The 21822-nt window shown below is 41.3% G+C and overlaps 1 protein-coding gene across 3 annotated transcripts; it reads right to left on the bottom strand.

Moving 5' to 3' along the window:
* Positions 1 to 1022: 1022 nt before the first annotated feature.
* On the bottom strand, positions 1023 to 21348 carry LOC131448927 (activin receptor type-1-like). 3 transcript variants are annotated; one of them, XM_058621769.1, is made up of 13 exons: positions 21020 to 21348; positions 16781 to 16852; positions 11238 to 11311; positions 10477 to 10728; positions 8759 to 9031; positions 7893 to 8159; positions 6505 to 6710; positions 4297 to 4396; positions 3137 to 3283; positions 2764 to 3039; positions 1678 to 1875; positions 1262 to 1392; positions 1023 to 1170 (listed from the first exon to the last, which is right to left on the bottom strand). In XM_058621769.1, the coding sequence occupies exons 3-13, from the start codon at positions 11302 to 11304 to the stop codon at positions 1036 to 1038; spliced, it is 2052 nt and encodes a 683-aa protein (XP_058477752.1). In that variant the 5' UTR covers positions 11305 to 11311; positions 16781 to 16852; positions 21020 to 21348; the 3' UTR covers positions 1023 to 1035. The 3 variants fall into 3 exon arrangements, with proteins under 3 accessions (XP_058477752.1, XP_058477744.1, XP_058477735.1); XM_058621761.1 differs by having other exon boundaries at positions 16781 to 16855; XM_058621752.1 differs by lacking the exon at positions 16781 to 16852.
* Positions 21349 to 21822: the final 474 nt, after the last annotated feature.

A 21822-nucleotide genomic window follows, 5' to 3' on the forward strand; every position in this document is an offset into this window, starting at 1 on the left:
CAGTTCTGCGACACCTAATATTATTTTTAAAGAGATTAACGAGACATATTTTTCATAAATAAATCACATTTATTTTCTGTACGTTTCATCCTGTGAGCCATCTGAGGGTCCTGATCTTTAAGTCAGACTAATTTACACAATTCACACATCTTCATCTATACTCTCTGTACCTAGTTTTCTAATGCTATTTGTTGATGATAACATTGTTGTCCAATTACAAATATGATGCTGTTTAATTGACACTGTCTTGACTTAGTCTCACTTGTAAAAGAGATTCTGACCTCAATGTGACATGGGTTAGGGTTACCAAGTAAAATAAAGGTTAAATATGTATAAAAAAAATATATCGTCTAATATGATGTATTAAGGTCATTAAAGAGATAGATTTGGAAAGTGTCTGTACCCCCAAACAGCCTTTGATAATGCTGACATCAGACTCCTTCCCTGTTTGTCAATTAGTGTCGCAAGAACTTTTGGATCCATAGTTTTGATGACTTCATCTCTGTCCACAAACCCTTGCGTCGAGTATAAACCAGACTTTAGTGTTTATAAAAAAGTATGCTTGGTAAATTGGCAAGCTCAGTTGGCAAGTTGACTTCTTTCCCAAACCAATCCACGATAAATCAAAGGAAAACTGAAGTACTATAACATAAAGATAAAGTGATGCTGCTAATATGTTAATGACATTTTCCAACCTAATAAAAAAAAACTGTAGTTCAAAATCTGTAGTTCTAACAAATACAAGCCTACTGAAATGCCCAGGTAACCAGTTTCTTCCTTGAAGAACGTCCCTAACAGTGTTATAAGTGGAGTAGATATTTTCCTATTTTCCAAGACCACTGGCAGTCTCAGGAATGCCCGGTAAGCCATCTTTGGATGCCAAAATGTGTCCTGCCAAGTGTTTCAAAATAAATATCGGTCTGTGCCACTATAAGGGCACTGATCCTATCCAAGTCTTTTGATTGTTGAGATTTCTCGACGCTGGTCCACCCTCAGTATTTAAAGGCCTTTAGTGTACGTCTTCTCAAGGCAGGCTCAAATGTCTGTTTTGATTTTGTCCAGAGAGTTGTCGATCTTTGTGAGAGTCTTTTTGATGCGCAACGCTGTCAATCTGGCTGACGGATTCTGGTACCAGCACTCCTTCATGAGTTTGGCCATGGAGGATAAAGTCTGGAAGTGAATTTGGAGAAATACATCGATGAGCTTTTTTTTTACTGGGAGAGCAGAAATATTTACTTACAGGGTTTAAATGTTGACTTACGGGGTCTGAAAACCATCTATTTGGGATGTTGGGCCTCTGCTGATCCACACACACAACTTTCTTCATGTCCTCAAAACTGGGATCACTTGGGACCACGTCGTGAAAAGGCGGCTTGTAGTCCTCCACAATACCTGCGAGTACAGAAGAACATGCAACATTTCATGACAGGAGTCGCATCTATTCAAATAAAAAAGTCAAATAGTAGTTATACTGACAACTGATGAACATAGAAAGACATTAAGGTGTATAATCATCAGATTAGAAGATGATTTATTAAAAAAGTAGATAATCAAATGCAAACTGGAGGTGTGCTTGTGTTCGCTTGTGTGCAGTCTGCGCTCACAGGTAATGCAATGTGACAGTTACTGATTTTATAAGTGTCACTGAATCCAACAGGTTGTGTTAAACATACTGACCATTGCTGACTGTTCTCCTGGCAATCTCCCACAGGACGAGGCCCAGGGCCCAGATGTCCACTCTCTTGTAGGACTCAAAACAGTCCATCTGGATAGAGTCATCGAGGACCTCGGGGGCCATGTAGCGCTTTGTGCCAACTTTAGGGTTGTTCCCCACATCCAGCTCGTTGGTGTCTTGAAAATGCATCACTGCCAGACCTAAAACGACAAGACACAAAGACTTTAAAGATCCCCTTCCAACACACAACCCATCATATAAGTACTTTAGCACCAAAATGGCATCGAACACTTATTATTTTGTGAAAGTCCATTATCTGCTGTGAGTAAATGATTTTACAAAAACACATTATGAGCAGATTTAATGCTGAATCACTACTTTGTTTGTTGTAAACAGTCCTCTTCACTCCACATAGGATGCACTCACATACAACAAGCCTCCTGGGAGACAAACAACTGCTGCCATATTCGTCAGGACAGTAAAATGCGTCATCCGGAGCAGAATTTATTGCATCAATCTTGTAACCATGTCAAGCCTGTTATGGCTTGTACCTGAAATTGTATTCAAGTATCTGCGGAGGGAACATAGGCTTATTGGATGAAGTGGCCTGAGTTCTTCTTAAATGAGTTTTGGTTAAGGGCTGAGAGGTTCATTTAACAGCGGTTCTTCTTCCAGTTTTCACAATAATTACGGTGAGAGGAAAGATGCGAGGAGTGGAGTGACAACACTGCAAATGCAACTCTTATGCAAATCCCACACACAAAAACATTAAATAAGCCATTTCTGTAGCTTCACTGTTATGGAAATTCACAGTGTAGTGTTTATTTTAATGAGCACTATTTAATTTAATGGTTAATATGTCTAGTGGACCCTTTAATAAACATTTGCCTAACATTCAGCCTCACTCTGTAAATGCCTGTACACTTCTGGTTCCTCCACTAGAATTTATAAATGTTTGCATAATTAAATTATGAATGTTTGTAGTAACTGGTGCAACTTAATGATATACTGTACATGCATATAAAAGCAAAAAAAAAGAGGTGAAAAAATATACTGTGGCAATACAGAAAAAATGTAACTATTCTCACCAAGGTCGGCAATGCAGCACTGTCCATTCTTTTTAACCAATATATTTTTGCTCTTAAGGTCTCGGTGGGCGATGGCCGGTTTGCCCTGAGTGCCGAAGATCTCCACATGGAGATGTGCCAGGCCACTTGCGATGGAGAGCGCCATGCGGAGGCAGTTGGATGCGTCAAGGGTGCTGAGTTGAAGGTAGTCGTACAAAGAGCCCATCTCATGGAAGTGAGTGATGAGCCACAGCTGAGTGCTGGAGTTCCTCGAAGTCATGTCCGAAGCTATGAAGCCTATGTTTACAGATATAAATGCAATAAGTCAACTCGATACATATTGATATTTTTAACATGTATTACCTTCTGACCCGAGTCAACAAGTTTTACATACCAAGGATGTTCTCGTGTCTCAACAGCACTGTGTTGTAGATCTCAGTCTCTCTGAACCAGGACTTCTCATCTCTGGAGGAGAAGATTTTGACAGCAACACTTTCCCCCTGCCACTGACCACGCCACACTTCACCATAACGGCCCTTACCTGCAAGACAAAAAACAAACTTAATTAATAGACAGAAACAAATCATGTTTTCTGTTGGGTTTTTCTACCTTGCTTTACTCTTTTCTCTACAGGGGCAGTTTCGAGGGGAAAATAATCAACTGTGGACTTCTCAATAGTTGCTCTTTTACAAATAGCATACAACATCACTAATTGTCTGGTGACATCAGGTAAATATTGAGCAACTAGACCCAGAAATCGATTCATACAAACTTAAATTGTTGGTACTTTGTAGGAGAATCGGGAAGCAACAGACACTGTAAGTAGTGTAGCACAATGAGTTAACCTCTTGTTGCAATACGAGTTAACCTTGAACCCTGAAGACTATGACAACATGTTTATGCCATTTGTAAAAGGCACTTAAGACACAACAACTCATCAAAACTCAAGTTTGGGCAATTTTGGCTCAAGGGACACCATTGTTGGAACTATTGCACAGTTATACTGGGCTGGCTCACTCTCAGAAAGAAATCCCACAGCCCTTATCCATTTTGCAACCACAATATGTACTTCAAACTGATGTTGTTTGTACAGAAAGTACTTGTTTTCCATGTATTCAATTAACTCGGAAGCACTACGACGAGGAGGCACAGGAGAATGAATCATCATCAGTAAACATGTACACAAAAAAAAAATTCCAGTTTTATAACCGGTCATACTCATTCAAGGAAGAATTTACACAATGCGTCAATGTTTTCACTGGTCTGTCATTATACAGTGGGATCTACAATTTATCTTTCCCATTGACTTGAATGGGAAGAGAAGCATCGACATGATATGCACCAATAGAAAAACTGTATTTGAATGTCTGACACGGTGTTGCTTAACAGCACAGCTGCTCTGAGGCTTAAATTGAGCGAGGACCACATTTCTTTTAAAAGAAGTCCACATTTTTTGTAAGTGGGCCCCTTAGTCGGCAACTAATTTAAAAAGAATGAGAAAGCTAAATTAGTTTTTACTGAGGTAAAAAAAACAGCCTTGACCAGGACACTTACCCACACACTCATTGAGTGTAATTTGTCGAGCAACAGTTCTCTGAACAAGGAATGGAAGTCCTGAGCCACTACCAGAAGTGCACGAATGATCCAGTAAATCCTGGGGAAAGAGAAAGACAGGAATAAAGACGACATGACTTGTGTATTTCAATGTGCGTCATCTAAATGAATCCTTGTAGCTCGTCATGTTTGGCTCAAGGCTAAACATGACGAAATAAGGAGCTTGTGGGACGGATCAAATACTAGTACAAGCAGGCCTCCTTTGATGTGGCACCCACATGTGATGGACGGGAATACGCTGAGTATTTGAGTCTAAGTGTGTGTCACTGCTGAAGGTGCAGAGTGCCCCCTGCTGAGTAAACATCAGAAGTGCTATCCCTCTCCCTCATGACCAGTGTGGGTGCTGGCGATTTTATCTAATCCATCAGCCAAATCCAGACTCCAAAACAGGTGCATCACTGCTAAGCCTTTTATTTTTATCTCTGCTCTAAAATGTGCAGCGCACTGGTGCTGCCACAGGAGGGCAGTACACATCCACAGAGACAGGAGCTGCTGAGCAACAACAATGACTGCACACACTGAGGAAAACAACAGAGAGCAGCGATGCTGAGAGACTACTTGGAATCTCAACACAGGAATGAGAGACAGATGCCACAAAATGAATGACGAGCTACTCTGCAGAGAGAGCATTGTTTTTAGGAAGATATATATGGACAAGGCTGTTAGGCAGCAGAGCAATCAGAGTACTGCAATATTGTTGTATTCACAGATGACTTCTGGGCAGCTGACTGCAGAGGGACAGGCACATGTGGTTCAGTCTGATTTGCTTTTCACAGCTAAACCACTGTAGCTAATAACATTTCTCATGCTGCTGCCAGGCACTTTTTAATTATGCTGAGACAAACATTGTGCTGCTCCATGTTTGGACCTTTCTGTTGCCAAGTGTATTGATGGACTTTGGAAAGAGCTTGAATAAAAGCCAAAACAAACTCTTCCTCTCTGCACATGCATGACCATACTCTAACTGGACATGTTACTTGCAAGGTTCATAAAGCTAATAAGCATGGGTTTGACACGTTTACACGTACTTACACAGATGACAGCAAAGGCTTCCACAAATTAAAAAAAAAACTTGCACTACAGTACAATAACATCTTTTATAACCACATGGGATCACAAAATGGATGACAACAGCCATGTATTTTGTTCGGGGCACAAACTAGACTGTGAGCATACAACATGATTACACAGTGTGGGAGCCAATAAATGTGCTGGGTTGTCTTTCAAAACTAAACGCTAACCACAGGACTCCACCTAAACTCTGGATCGGCTTAGCGGGCCTCAAAACACAAACCACTCTCAAGAGAACTTGCAGTCCACGGTTGAGTGGAGAGAAAATAAACAGCAAAAAGACATTCCTCTAACCAACTGGAAAAATGACTGAGAAGATGCAAAACAAGTTTTACACAAGAACTGCCCGCACTCAAGAGTTCAACTAAATTCCAGACTGTAACCTTCTCTGTATGTGTCAATATGTTCATAACATTTACTGAAATAAAGAGGAGAGGTTAATTATGACATTTAACAATAAAGATCTAGCAAACTTGTTTAATTCTGAATTGATCTGAAGTACTCTGTAGTTTAAATAGCTAAAAGGGTGACGAGTCTCATTTGACAACCATTTTGTTAAAAAGGAAAAAAGATGTCTGAGCAGCTACAAGATGTCGTCAGTTTAGGGTCCGTGCCATGTTTGTTCAATCACAGCACAGAAGATTTTAACTGTTGATTACAGTGCCACCGCATGAATGCCTTGATCACAAAGCTGGATTAGAAAATCACAAAATAGGGAGAAGTCCCATAATCGGACAGCACAATCCCCCAAGATAACACAACACATAATTTTAGAAGGGGGTTTTCCATCCAACTCCCAGTACTACACACATATACATCTCAAGAGCAACACACAACAAGCACTCAACCTACCACCCAAAATCCCAACACAGTGATGTGCTCTCACTATTTCGAATAATTGACAGGTCATTTTTAAACACTAGACGGCAACAAAATCTTTATTTTTTTCTGGTGCTCAAATAAAACCTTTGTGGTGGCTTATATAAAAAAAACAAGCACTTAAGATAACCTAAATTTTCATATATGGGAGACATTCTCTTGTGCAGACAGTGAACTCTTTATAATTCCACTACTCACCGCCAGAGTGCTCTCCCCCACATTTGATGCTATGAGGCCATCAATAGTTCCATATTCAGCATCTCGGGATGTTAATCTCTCCATTTGGTTGTGGTGAATGCGTCTGAACACCAGGATCGCGATAGCAGAGAGGATGATGAGGACGATGATGGGCGCCACAATGACAACAGTCAGGGTGGTCACACTGTAGTTTGGCAGCTCATCAGCTGTGAGGGTGGAGAAAGATTTCAAATGTGTGAAATTCTTCAGGTCATTGATGTGTGCCTATTCATATAAATAATTGTTTTAATTCTGACCAGACAACACATGCTGGGGCTCGATCATGCACATTTACGCACTCTGCAGAGTTTCTCAGAAAACCAATTGAGGGTAAGAGTGCAAGCAAATCTCAGCCTCAAGAACTGACCGCCATTCACACTTTCCAAAAAAATTCCAAGGGAAAGAGTCCTCAGCTCTGCCTGCAGCATAGACAATGATCCCCTTTTCCCAACTCACATAATGAACTCTTTCTCTCAAATGCACATAACTAGTAACACATTCAACAAGCCGGTGCAGTTGAATGGAAGTGTCTTAGTGTGGTCTTTAGAAATGATGACAGTTACCTGCCTTCTCTTCCTAAACGGTTCATATGAGCCACAATTCGACTATCAGCTGTGGACAAAAGGCTCATTTAGCACTTTCTTTTCATTTTCAGTTCACTTGCTTTTCACCATTGTTGTCTCTTGTTAGCAGTACTTTCTGAGTCTACTGCAAAGGAGATAATCAGTTTTCAGTTTACACTGGCACATACATGCCCAGTGTCACTAAAATGGTCAAGTGATATACATTTTTAAGTAGGGTAGTTGATATGGAGCGGAAAAGCTAATCTCGACTGAGATTATTTTACAACATAACAGGGAATTAGAGACATAGGACACATTTTCAGAGTCATTTTAGGTTCAAATATTCCTTCATGAAGAGAGAAAGTAAAAATGTAAAGAGACTAAACGGTTAACAATAGCTCTATGTTTAGTTGCCTGCTTCTCCTTCACTCTCAGGTGGCTGCCCCCTCTTGGCTTGCGTCAGCCAGCTCTGACAGCCTCCGAGAGGACAGGTGGGAAGTGGACCATGACTAAATAGTATTCGAGTTGCACCGTCTGCCCCGTCACTTCTGTTTCATGGGGTGCCAGGAGTGAGACGACCACGCAGAGGTGTAAATCAGGCCAACAGAAGCGGTACAGAATAGCATTGGCCAACTCAGCAGAAAATGATGATATGTTACTTCTAAAACACAACAATGGCTGAACTACATGGACACTACTCGCATTTTCGTTGACACCAACAGATTGAGCATACAGTTCAGAAATAAACTGTATTTGTGTTGCATTTAGGGGAGTATATTACTGTACCTTTGACAGGCAACTCCACAGTGCTGTTCATGTTACACAGGGGCCCCTGGCAGCACTCCACAATCTGGTCCCTGGAAGGTGGGGTCTTACATGTCAACGTGCTCTGCTCATAGACTTTAAAACAGCCCTTCTGGTACACCAAGGAGCCCCCATTGACCGTCAGGGAGGAGAAGCACTGGTGGCCCATGCAGCGATTGCCAGTTTCACATGAGGTGCCTTCACACACGCACTCATGCTCCTGTTTAATCAGGGCCTTCACTTCCTCCTCTGCAAAGATTCAGGAAGAAAACAAGGTTAGTATTTAACAAGTAAACCTCACTCGGTATGCGTCAATATGAACATGATGGCGTTTACACAGTGCAACTGCAAAGAGAGTTTCTTCAAAAACAGGGAATTATACAAGAGTTTAAATTGCAGTGGTACATTGTCAAAGTTCTAACAGTGCTGATTAAGCCTATCAGTGCCACACGACACTCTGTTTTTCTCATTATAGCAGTGCTGACATGAAGTGATTGGTTTTCTGTCAAGATAGATGGAGGCAATAGCAACTTGTAAAGGCTGGAGTATGACAAAAAGCCCCAACAAAAAAGTCTCAGAAGTTAATTCTACTACTCAAAAAACCCAGTTGTTTCATGGTTTGAAGCGATAAATGCCTCTTGCTCGACAGATCCTTGTTTCAGATAAAAGAGGCAGCATACACATAATGTTACACCAGTTCTGTTAACATAGACTAAACACAGGCAGAATAATAACATTAACAACAAGACACCCCAAGTTATAACAAGTATACATATAAATAACCAAGTAACATAAGGGCCATCATAAACAGCAGCCAAGAGAATTGTGTACAATGTGTACAAAGTCACCTTTCCCAGGAGCTTGCACAGTGACGTTCATGTTACACAGATGGCCCTGGCAGCACTTTATAACATGGGCCGATGAAGGTGGTACGGCACAGGTGGTTCTGCCCTCCTCATTGTCCCTCAGGCAGCCCTTCTGTTGGACGGCCATCCCATCAATCATCTTCAGAGAGGAGAAACACTGCTGCCCTGTGCAGCGATGGTCACGCTCACACACGCCGCCCTCACACACACACTCCTGGTCTCTGAGGACTGGTCTGCCAGCAGACAGTTCTGTATCTGATAACAGCAGAAAGAGATACGGGGAAACCCATTAGAGCAATACCATTAGTATGCCATTAAATTAAATGGCATTCTTTCAGATCAGAAAACATGCAGGTTGAAAAGGACTGTGTTGGCCAGCTATTGAAGAGACTGCTGAAGTTTAAACGCATGAGGAAAATATTACATATTCTGTAATCCAACCTGCTAATATAAAATTTGTAGTTTTCTATGGCTGTTGGGAGAACACTCAAACATTTCCTGCCAGGTACAAGTTAGTTAATTATATCATGTTATCTTTTCATCAATTATAGTTATTCAAAATGAAATACAAACAAATATGCTGAGTTATTTTACACATAATTAGAATCGCGTCTCATGTGAATCGATAATAGTGAGACATGATGTGGTACTACGCATTCCATGAAATGTCACCGTCTCATATGCAACTCTGTATATATTTGGCCTCACGTTACCTATGGATCCAGTTGTTTTGTACATTATATGGTGTTATTTTAAGTGGTAACTGGTTGGGATGTCACCAATAAGAATGTCAACACCCGTTTTTAAGGCCTCAAGAATCGTGATTTGGCCACAACATATCCCTGTGCAATTCAAAGTTCATCGGCATCACCAGCACCCGAGTTCCTATTGGACAACACCAGCAGTCAATCACACTGGTGTCCATTCAGATGTGCCGTGCTTTATCATCTATTTTCCTCTAACAAAATTGGCATCCTGTGCTATTGCAGAAGACCTGAAATTAATGACTGAGGCCAATAACTCCTCAGGAAAATGTTAACTGAGGTTATAAATCAAGTGAGAGGTAGACTCATTTCCCCATAGACTTCCATTCAAATGGAGTTCTTTAAGCAAACAGCAAATTCGCCCTGTAATGGTTATTCAATATATTCTAATTTCATGGTTGGCATCTATATTTTATATGTGGTCTATGGGTTTAATGATTTTAACCACAGTCACGATATATACACATATATATATATATATATATATATATGGAGCTCACTGTGTTGACTGTTTAAAAAGTCAAAACTTGTTAGGAGAGACAGCAGACAGAATATGAATAATGTAAAATGTAGTTGAGGGCAAAATAACACTTAAACCCTGATTTTAAATTACCTTTAGAGAGAGTCTGTGAGTAAATGCTCTTGCCATCACTGGCTATTAAAAATCTGCTTGCACTTACCACTTGATGAACATTATTGTATCTCTACTGAATGTCCTACTCTATTGTTTTGTTGCTGTTCTTAGTGTTTCAATGAGATCATCCATGGAAATTAAGTTGAATGTGTGTGTATATATACACATATATCAACAGCAGTTAACAAAGAGTGAAAGATGAAATTCACTTGAGGGGATGTGTTTCATGAGAATTTATAGGAACCATTTTTGAAAATTATATCCAGGGCATTTCTCACAATGTTACAAAGCCAATAGCTCACCTTTCCCATGTGATTCCAAGGAGACGTTCATGTTACACAAATCCCCAGAGCAGCATTGTACTACCATCTCAGGCGATGGTGGGATTCCACAGATCAGAGGCCCTTCATTAACCACAATGCAGCCCTTCTGGAGGACTGATGCCCCATTCAGGATTGAAAGAGAGGTGAAGCACTGTCGGCCAAAACACCGGTCCACACTATCGCATGATGATCCATCACACACACATACAAAGTTCCTTACACTGCTCTCACCTGCAAGAAAAGAAAAAATCTATATAGTACATTGTACATGGGGAGTAGGTATGGGGAGTGCCTAAAAACTTCACTTTCCACTGCATTCCACCACCACTGCAGTTGTTTAAAATAACACTGAGAGACAGTGGAAAAGAGGGAGACAGACAGGGGGAGGTGATGAGAGGAGGAGAAAAAAAAATGTGTGAACATTTGGTCTGTGGATGTAAGACACTTGACGGGGGCACAGTAAGGTACAGAGGCTGATAGATGGTATAATTTAGGTAAAAAAAAAGAAAGGGGAACATTATCGCTGCACACATTTTAAGACAATATGTAACCTACTGTACTGTAATGAGGTGGATAGCTTTGCAACACAAAACACTATCATCTGATGTAGCAAGCGTGATAAATTCAATCAGGTAATGCCCATCTGTGTTAACCGAATCCTATCCTCCCTTTAAGTCGAACATTTGAAAGCTGTGTTCTCAGACGAATATGATGAGATGGTGGAAGAGAGTGAGACTTACCCTCTAAGCTAGAGCAGGGAACGACCAGGACTATCAAAACCAAGAGAAACATGTTGCCAGCTGTCATTGTGGACCTAGAAGAGAAAGAAAACAAACACAAAACATGAACACCAAGACTGAGCTGGGCTACTTGTGGTTAATGGATGTGTGATTAGTGCCACTTGAACAAAGTCGGCAAATGGGTCTGAAATAAACGATGGCAATATTTATATTATGCTTTAAAATACCATAGTCATCAAATAATTCACAAGAAAGATGACAAAGAGAGCAATATCAACAGGATTAGCAGTCGACCTATGCATATTATTGAGAGCAATTTTAAAGAAGGAAGACCTTCTCTTGTTTTTTTGAAAGAGTCAACTACAACTTTAAAATACTCAAGTAAAGTGGGTCCCATGCCTTCCTGTTGTCCTGGCAACAAGGCATTGACTGGCAAGCAATGGGGAAACTGGTACTCTCCTATTGGCTGTGCCTTTGTGTGTGCATGTTTCTGTGTACGTGTGCTGGAGGGACAGACTGCTTGGCAGTGAGGGGAGAGAAGCAGACAGACATGAGAGGAGGAGGAAGAGAAAGAGGAGCACAGCGGGGAGAATGAGTGTGGGTGCCCAAATACTATCATTTAGAGACCTGGAGACAGTCTTATCTTTCAATATTTAATGTGTCTCTAGCAGCATCAACATACGGTGTGTAGTTGGCGTTTGTTTGCTTTGGTTTACCCAGTGACAGATTTGCGACCAATAGTTTAGCTCACATTGTAAACTCTAGGGAGGAAAAAGGCCTCTAACGACTCATTTTATTAAGATAATATGTCAGTTTTGTGGAAACATCATAGCCTGGAGCCAGACCCGCTTATGCCATACTCAGCACAAGGAGCCGTTATCTTGGCAGCGTGTGTGTGTGTGTGTGTGTATGAGCTTCAGTGCATCTGTGCCACTGATAAATACCCCAGCACCCCCGGCTAATTCCACCCCCCTTCAAGCCTTTGTGCCCAACTCCCAGACATAAATGATTAAGCATGTAGTGTTAGAATTAGCCCAATGGCTGCATCTGTACAGACCACTCACACACAGACTGCATGCTGCTACCTTAATCAGAGCACAAAACAGAGGCTGCCACACAGAGATAATCAGGAGCTCTGTCGGGGCGACGGGGGGGGCACCAGTGGAGGCAGAAAGTGGGCAGGAGGGCTTGAGGAGGAGGTGTAACCACGGGCAAGTGGGGGGCAGTGGGTCAGAGAATGAAACAGGGCCAGGGGGAGAGGGAGAGAGAGAGAGAAGGAAAGAGAGAGAGAGAGAGAGAGAGAGAGAGAGAGATGGGCTAGACTGGGCTGAGGTGGGCTAAAGGCAAAGAAGTGGGACAAGGAGGTGTCTAGTGTCAGCACCCACGGGGACAGGGGGAAGAAGGGCACCATGCTGGCAGTGGACTGGGCTGTTGAAAAGCTAGGAGGCAAAAGGAAACAGGACAAAGAGATAAGCAGGGGAGTGAGAGACAATAGTCTGAAGCCCTTTGCTAGACCCTAAATAAACTGGTTTTGTCTGACTAGCCATCTTGTTATTGACTCATATATCATTCATGTAGAAAGCCAACAGAGAGCTGAATATCCTCACACCAGCTGGCAGATCAATAACTCACCTCAATTAACTAAGTAGAGCATGTCACCGGGCTCCACTTCATGGCTTCAATTAATGTAGGTAAATGATTTGCTGCATTTTTCATTTTTGTTTACATTTACAGCTGCGAGACACTCAACAGGCATTGAAATAATCTCTGTCTCAGTTTGTCTCCCCCACGCAGACATTTTGTCTTGGATCGGGTCTCATAAGCAGTGAGCCATGCAATAAATATCAAGCAGCTATCCATGTTATATGTTTGTTGTATGTACACAACAAACCTTTCAGCCTACGCACTGCAAACATGTGGCTCCCACCTGTAAAATGTACAGTGTGCCTTTCTATTTACACTATTAATTGTATGTAAGCACGGAAAAATTAAAGGAAACTGCTCCACATCTAGCAAACACATGAGGCATGGTTAGCTGGTGTCATATATCATGAAACAAGCTAACAGGTTTTCTTGATGAGTACATGGCCAGGACTAGTTCTGATACTGGAAACCTCAGACGGGATTCTTGGGAAGGAGAGAAGCAGGGCTAGCATTTGCAGAACCAAATGTGTTCTGTATGTGAACGTGAGTATGTGTATGTTGCAGCCGTCTATCCTCGCGTATTGAATTCTCTGGCAGTCTTCTGCAGTGTATCTTCACAGAGCTGACATCCTGCCAAAGCTGTGATCTTATTTCCCCCACTATCTGTCTCAACCCCCATCTTTCCCTTTATCCCCTCTTCCTGTATCCTCTAATGTGGTGTTGTAATAGGCAACCACCAACCGCCTCTACTAGGGTTTTGGATTTGGTTTTAAGAAAGTAAAATCCTCACTGGGTAGTACTGAAGTATCAATAACCACCTGAACAAACAGTGCTACCATCAATATGTATGTTTTGTTTATTCTAAATTCACAACAAATGGTTGGGAAACAGCACTGGTAGCATTTCTAGTGTCTACTTATCAACCATCTACTACTAACAGTGTTATTTAGCTCAAGAAATTTTGCGTAGCATTTTGTGAAAAAGCAGTGACTTGTAACTAGGGATGCACATACACCATTTTTTTCTGACTAAGCAAGTACAAAATACACTTATTTTATTTTTGAGTACTTGCCGACACTATGATAATAATACCATTGTTTGTCTCACTTTCACTGTGAACGAAATACAACATTAGATACTACTGCTGTTTAAACATGCCGTAAATGCTTCTCTTATGCTTGGTTTCCATCATGGTACAGTTTGATTTGGAATGGTAAAACCCTGGGTCAGGCATTTGATTCAATTGAGAACACTGCCTTTACTCGGTGAGCGAGGTGTGGGCTGTGCCCTATGGCTGCAGCAGCAAGAAACCTAGCATGACAATGAACGATGACATCGTACTTCCAAACTGGTGACACACTGGCTTATTGCCGCACACCTGCTCAGCTCACTTGAATGAGTTAAGTGGTATGTGGTGCAGCAGTGTAAGCACCAGACTCAATACTTGTAACGGTATATCTATCTATATATCTATCTATACATCCAACATATGTAGCTATACATTTAGTTGCAAGTCAATGGGGTATTATTGTAACCCCTTAATGAGCACTTCTCTGAGAAGTTGAGCAGAGTTTAAAGTGATTAGACAATGATTTTTAAACTTGCCACGCAAATCAAACGCTGTTTGTGGTACAACAGAACTCAAAAAGACAATCATGCTGTTCTGTGCACATTCCCACAAGGACTTTATACCCTGTTGATGAAGGATAAAGGATTTGTTGATGTCATTATAAAACTGACCCAATAGCATACAAAACATTTTGTTTGGGTGGTTTATTTTTTTTGGTCTGTTCTGTATTCAGGTCAGCGGGAAGGAGAAAATGACAGAACACTACTCTGTCTGATGAGCATGGTGTATCGCTGAGGTTGAGCAGGGAGGAGGCTAGAAGCTCTGCAGGAGCTGCTGAGTCATCATGCTGGCAAAGAGGGAGACAAGAGGTAGAATATGCGTCTGAGCTGGCAGGCTGGCACAGTTACCGTGGCACAAATAGCCTGCGCACCGAAGAAACTGCAGCAAACTGCAGGAGGGAAAGGGAGGAAAATGGCAAAGACTGGGGCAATGCAGAGCCTGCTGTTTTTGTCCCTGTCCCCGTCCCCGACCCAGACAGCCAAAGTGCCAGCATGCCATCAGGGACACACAGATGGCTTGCTCCTAGATGGCTGTGGGTGTAATATCGACCTGAGGGCAAAAGCAGCAGCCCACTTTCATATTCACACTACTACTCAGCGAATCCACACGTTCAACTTTCTGCCTATATGCAAATACAACACTTGGAATGAAAACTGCATTGAACGAGTACACACCCTTTTTTTTACTTCGAATTGAGTGTAAAATAAAATGAATCTTCTCTTTAAGGGCAGGGGTGCAGACTAATGCTTCCAATATCAGTGCTGAATTGAAATTAAATCTTGCAATCTAAAAAGACAGCACTGCTGAACTAAACCTGGATTTTCAAAGTAAATTACTATTTTAGAGTGTGTGAGGACATAACCCCAAACCACACTGTGACCTCTAAAATATCTCTAATGTAATTTATCTACGACAAGTGTGATTAGTCCTGTCATCTAGTGGCAAGATTGCTTTGTATTTGGCTGAAGGATCCTAAACATGGTGAGATCACAGCAAACATGCGGGTTCATGCAATGACGGTCTAAATAAAGTCTAGATAACAAATCTGTGTCAGGCTGCACTATATCAGTTTTTGGAGGTGCCGGTTTGTGTGGTTGATGTCTGACGAAATGTAGACAATGATTTTTTTTTTTTTTTTTAAACTGCACTTAATGTTGCATTTGCCATTCTATTCTGCATCAGTAATAGCACATTTTTCCTGATTTCCTGATTTTATTTAGAAGTAAACCCATTGTGAGATTTTCTCTACTTGCAAACTAGAACAATGGTTTAGGATAGTCACATTTTTTAATCAAAGCCCGTCATTTCACACACACACAAAAACAGACAAACACTATATTCGACCAAGACCAAATGTAATCGGAGACATCTGTCTTTTCTTCCTGCTGTGATCCCACCCAACCTCCCACCTCTGCAACAATCACCACCAATTTAAGTAAAGCATTACTGAGTTGAGTGATTGCTATCAGTTCTACTCCATCTCAAAGTGATTTATTAGCAGACAGGACAAGATTACTGCTGGGCAACAGTTGTGAGGAAGACGGGAGATACTTGAAGACAGAAACAAAGACTGATGGTCTGGGAGAGTCTAACCCACAGACAATTGTTCTGTTTCATGATTATGTAGAAACTTTGAAGGTTGTTTGCACAGCGAAGCACAACACAGTAAAATTTATGGACAAGATTTCTGTGGCTCTCGTTAGATTTATGGTAGCTTTGTTTTGTGTGAAGTCTCGTGAGACACAACTCCTCAGATTTTACGGCATTGTGAAGTGTTTTACGTAATGGTCACCATAGCAATTAGACATTCATTTTCACACAGCCATCAAAACATCTGAAACGGCCAATTCAAATACTGTCCTTATGGCCCTGAGCTGTGTTTGCCAGCAGAGGAATGCACAAACATTCTCCCTCCAAAACGACCATCTCACAAAGTTCACTGCTCTGGGGCAGTACTTTTCTCAAAAGGACACCTTGATTTGTATCCCTGTCCATCGTTTTAACGCATTTCCATCCTTATGAAAGGAGTAAATCAGGCAACCAGTCCAGGGAACTGAATGTGCTGATCCTCAAATCTTAGGAAATATTTAGACCTGATAGATTCTGGTCTCTATCTGGCAGAGACCGCACTACAGGATTCAGAGAGTTAAGCCGACAACCCACATACATCAACCAAACCATTCACCACTGTGATGATAATCACTCAGCAAACAACTTGCACCAAAACAATGAATGTGTTAACGGCACTATGGTCTGTAGCGTGACTGACCTGGGTCACTACATCCTGCTGCCAATGGAGTCTTTATGGTCGAGAGTTTCCTGGTCTTCCAGAGAGGAGAAACTTCTAAGGAAAAAGACCAGTGATTAACAGTCTCTTACAAACTTAATCTTAAACTCACAAATAAGAAAGTAGGATATAAACTGTTCTTTCATATTTAGGGCTGGGTAACATTTCTGCTTATTAAGTCTTATTTATTGTACTAATTAATAAGTCAATGAAAATTCTGACCAAGGGTAGATCTCTGATATCCGATGTTAAAGACGATTCAGCACATATAGAAAAAGCTTAAGAGATTCAATTCATTGACAAAATGCCTGCACAAAATTAGAGCCAAATATCTGGGACTGGGATGATCAGAGAGAGGCAGCAACTGAAACAAAGCCACAGCCGCTGAGCGATAAGAGAAGAGCACTGGAGCAAGTGAAGGGCTCATAAAATGTGTATTGCAGACTGTCTCCAGTGCAGTCTGGGGTTAGTGAGGAGAGAGGAGGGGAGCCAGAAGCACTGCAGAGCTGAGAGTGTGTGTGCATCTGTGCAGACAGTAGTGTCTCGTCTCCCCTCTCTCACTGTCTCCACCAGTGTGCGTCTACATTTGGAAACTGAACAGAAGGAATCAATAAGTCTGTGCAGAGCCACCAGAAGACAAGGAACATGCAAAATGGCAGACACTAATTCAAGACTAAAATCTGGCAGATGCACAGGCAGTCTTTTATCTTGTTCTCATTCTCCCTCTAACTTCCTGTGTCCTGCTTAGACTGCAGTGCCCACAAGTCCCAGACAGCATTTCTCCTCATGTGTTTGAGCTGCTAAGTCTAATGATAATTAAAAGGCTTATGATTTTTTTTCCCTTTGACTAAAAATAACACCGCAGACAGAGGGTCCCTTTCTAGAAAGATCATCGAGTAGAAGCAAATTTCACCCAAACGCTGTGTTCCTCTGGAGCCTGCTGCCTCATCGGATGCCAGGTCTGTTGCTTGTAAAAAATTCTAGTAAGTCAGCATGACACAGAGACACATACATCTGGCCAAAAGCTGAAGAAATATCGCCGAAGCTTGGGTTGGTGCTAACCAAATCCTGCTCTCTTTCCATGCTCCCTCCCCTTCCTTGAAAGCCACCTACATGGAAAAGCAGAGTCTCAGACTCGTGTTCAGACTTGAAGCAGTCTATCTTGGTCTCATAACTGCAGTTCTCTTGTTAATGACAGACTGTGTAACCTGATTCCTCACAGACATATGCATACAGACACACACACTCCACCCAACCCCCAAATGCTCTCTCAGGGTTTTCTGAAGTGAGTGCTTCCCTCTCACTCTGCATGCACATTGTTCCAACCCAAAGTGCCAGATGATTCTAACAACCAAATTACCGAGGCAAGAAATCATTGCTATTGGACATTTATGTCCCCATATCTAAACACCCCTTATCGTGATAGAAAACTTCAACTATTCATCAATTATAAGTGTTGACTTGCACAACAATGCTGTAGGATGATCGCACCTTTAATACGGAGACTCACCCCGAGTTTATGCTGGTCCACACAATGTTGTCCCAGTGTGTGATTCTGGATTGCATGTCAGTGTTCTACATTGGAAGGCGAATATGAAACAACAGTGTCTGCATCTGTCCCACCATCCTGGGACATCTATGCCCTTTTACAGAGACAGAGAAACAGGCTTGTGACTACCTCCACTCTCACAGATCCCAGCTATGCCACCCCTCCCCCTAATGCATGTTTACACAAAATGGAGAGATGGAATAAAATGACTATTATACATTACTCAGGTACCAAATATTACTACAAAACCAGATTGAGAAAGACTGAAGGCCCCTAGAACACCAAGAGAAGTTTAGGTGTGTTTGGCCCATACCACTCCCATTGTTGGAAATACATTGTTCGACTCATGAGACATTGGCTCTTGAAACAATGACACCGAACCAAATCCAAACAATACAATTTTTGTAGACCAGGAGACGAGAAGGGGGAGGAGGCCAGTCACAATAGCAATGTGAGTCAACACTGTCATGCTGGGGCCTGTCACCTCAGCTAAGAGGAACAGGATCCCAGAGATCCCCTGGAGTTGAACCATATCTCAGCCCAGACTGACTGACGTCCCTTTATCCGACCGCTATCAACCAGACGCGACGCCACAAGTGGCTGCGGATGCCAGGCACCCACAATGAGGCTGGACCCTAGAGACTGGCCGGCTATGGGATTACGCTGTCCAGCTCATCAACCAACCACACAAACACCTAGCCATTAACTGCCACTTAATACAGCCACTCACCAGGACAAGTAACTTCAACTGAGATTTCTCCAACCCCGGCATGACCTTCTGTTACTTCTCTGACTCGGGAATATCAGTATCTTACAATCCATCAAAGACTAAGGCACAACAGCATCAACCTTTTCAGTTATTGTCCCTATGCTGTTTTTAAATGCCCACCAACTACTCATGTGTTACAGAATCAGCTGGTGGGAGTTATTAGTGTTCAAATCAATTTCAAGAGGCTAATCCAGGCTGATTTATATCCACCATGCCAGACACTATAACTATATATGTTTGCCAATCAGACTGTCATGCAAATGCTACAATGTAGGGATGTAATGGTACTGTCAATTTCACAAAATCACAAGAACAAATTAGTCTTGGTAGTGTTTAGTACTTATGACAGTTTCAAATGTTTTGGTTTTTTCTTTCTCTTGTCTTCCAAGTGAAAATTGCAGTTGTGTTTCTCTTACAGTGGACACCAGTGGACAGAGAATGACTGCAGGAACATTTTTTTTTTAAATTGTGGAACTTCCAGAGGCTTTATAATCTAAATTAGACAATGCTGGGCTACAATGACCCACACATTGAGGACTACAACGTCCTCAAATTATTGCACAGCCTTATTTAATTTCTGTTTACTTGATATAAAAACTGAAAACATTGGATGTTCCCATTTCAACAGCAAACTCAGATGCCCCCTACTCATGTGAACTACTGGTGGAGCCTGATTAGTATGTAGAAATGTAATTTTTGTGGGACCAAGGATCTAACACAGTGAGTTGATTCTGAGAAAAACAACAGTTCAGTGTGAGACATTCCCGTTCACACATCTTTTAATCAGCTCAATTATCTCTGAGTGTTTTTCAGCTAGCATCAACACCTTAGTAATGAAGTTTGCACCCTCTGATCACCATTTCCTGTTTGGGCTGATTGTTCCCCTACTCATAAAAACATGTCTACAAATATTGTTTGCCTCATGTATGCAGAATTCCTGATAATTTTTCTAAGTGTTTCTTAAATAGTAGTTAAAAAACTACAGCACAGACAACTTAAACCCACACAGAAAGCTCTCTAATATCTTTTGGCTCTTACCCCCTGCAGGACAATTGTGATGTTAAATGTGCTCAGCATGAAATGATGAGACACAAGCAGGAACGACCCTCCCAAAGACAGTTTGCATGACAATAAACTCTCACAGAGTCTCAAGTAGCAGCAACGTTGAGAGCTTGATTTAATTGTTAAATTTACAGCAATAGAGAGGGGACCTTTTCTTTTTCTGTGTTGTTGTGAAAATGTGGGACAGATGCTTATCAGAATCACATTATAATTGTGATGAATATATGACTGACAAAAAAAAATGTAATGTTATAATACATGTGTTAGTAAACATGCATTTAGAAGATTTTAAACTGAATGGAAAAGAAGAATGACTAAAAAAAAAATATTGACAGAATTTAATGATAGCAAGTGAGCATACACAAACACTGCATATTAATTATTCTCTGCATTCTCCATAGTAATTAATATAAAATACTACAATTGGAATGTTGTAAGTGTTTTGTTTTTTATCGCGATGCGCGATAATATCATATATCGTCCCATCCCTGCTGCTGTGGTCAGAGGGGACCATCACTATTAATCAACACACAAACCAGACCAACCTTTCTGACACAGACACTACAAAATAGCACGGTTTACAGAGAGAAATGTAATCCTCTGCTTACTCAGCTTATTCAATATTAGCAGAAAGTGGTGGATAAACTGTATAAAATATGTCTCACTGTAAAAGCAGGCGTTGAAAAGCTCAGAGGGAGACAGAGTTTCTAGTGAGAGCGCGTCACGAAGCTTTTTCCACGAAATCAGCAAACTTCTCCACGTCTGCATTCATTATACAGCACAGTCGGACAAACACACACTGGTTAAAATGACATTTTAGACACGAAATCATTAAACTTACCTTGTCAAAGTGCTCTAACGAAGGCTCGGGGACTGACAAGGGTCGAACTATTCTGCCATCTTCCGAGAATTCACCGACAATACCCGATTTGTTTTCCAAAGTCTGAGGAGCACAGCCTACATGACGCCAACATTGTCGTCGGCGGAGCCTCGGTGGGATAAAAATTCAATAAAAAAAGTGACAAATTCACTCGGTGTTGGGATTTAAGGAAGATAGTAAACGAGGAGACATTTTCTCCGGTGCCACTCTTCACACATTAGCACCGTCTGGACTTCACAACTCGATTCGCTGCGAAGGCAAAAAGCCAGAACTGGAGGAGGAAGTTAACCTCGCATCGATTACCTCAGAGGTAAGCGGAAACATTGACGCACAAGCTTCCGGCTAACCATTTCAAAATAAAAGCAAATATAGCGAGCGATTATTGGAAGACGATTTTAGATATTTTTATTTATCGTAAATATAAATACTAAGTAAGTTGTGTGTGTGAGTTTTTTTCAGCAACGACAACAACAATAATAATAATGATAACTGCATTATTTTTTTCTTTACACAACACCTTTGAAAACACAAATGTAAGGCAAAACTGCACATTTCAGAGCATTAAATGTCAGTATAAATAAAAGCAGGACACATATAAAAGCAAGAGGACAAAATCACATGAAAGGAGATGGGACATTTTAAAAGCAAAAACAATAAAATCACACAACTAAATCCATAAAAGAAATTTTAAGAACTGTATGTTTGCCACACTGTCAACTGACTGTTAGCAATGCCAGGTATAAAAAACACAATAACGAATGTGT

The sequence above is a fragment of the Solea solea genome, chromosome 2, assembly GCF_958295425.1.
Source record: "Solea solea chromosome 2, fSolSol10.1, whole genome shotgun sequence".
Lineage (NCBI taxonomy): Eukaryota > Metazoa > Chordata > Actinopteri > Pleuronectiformes > Soleidae > Solea > Solea solea.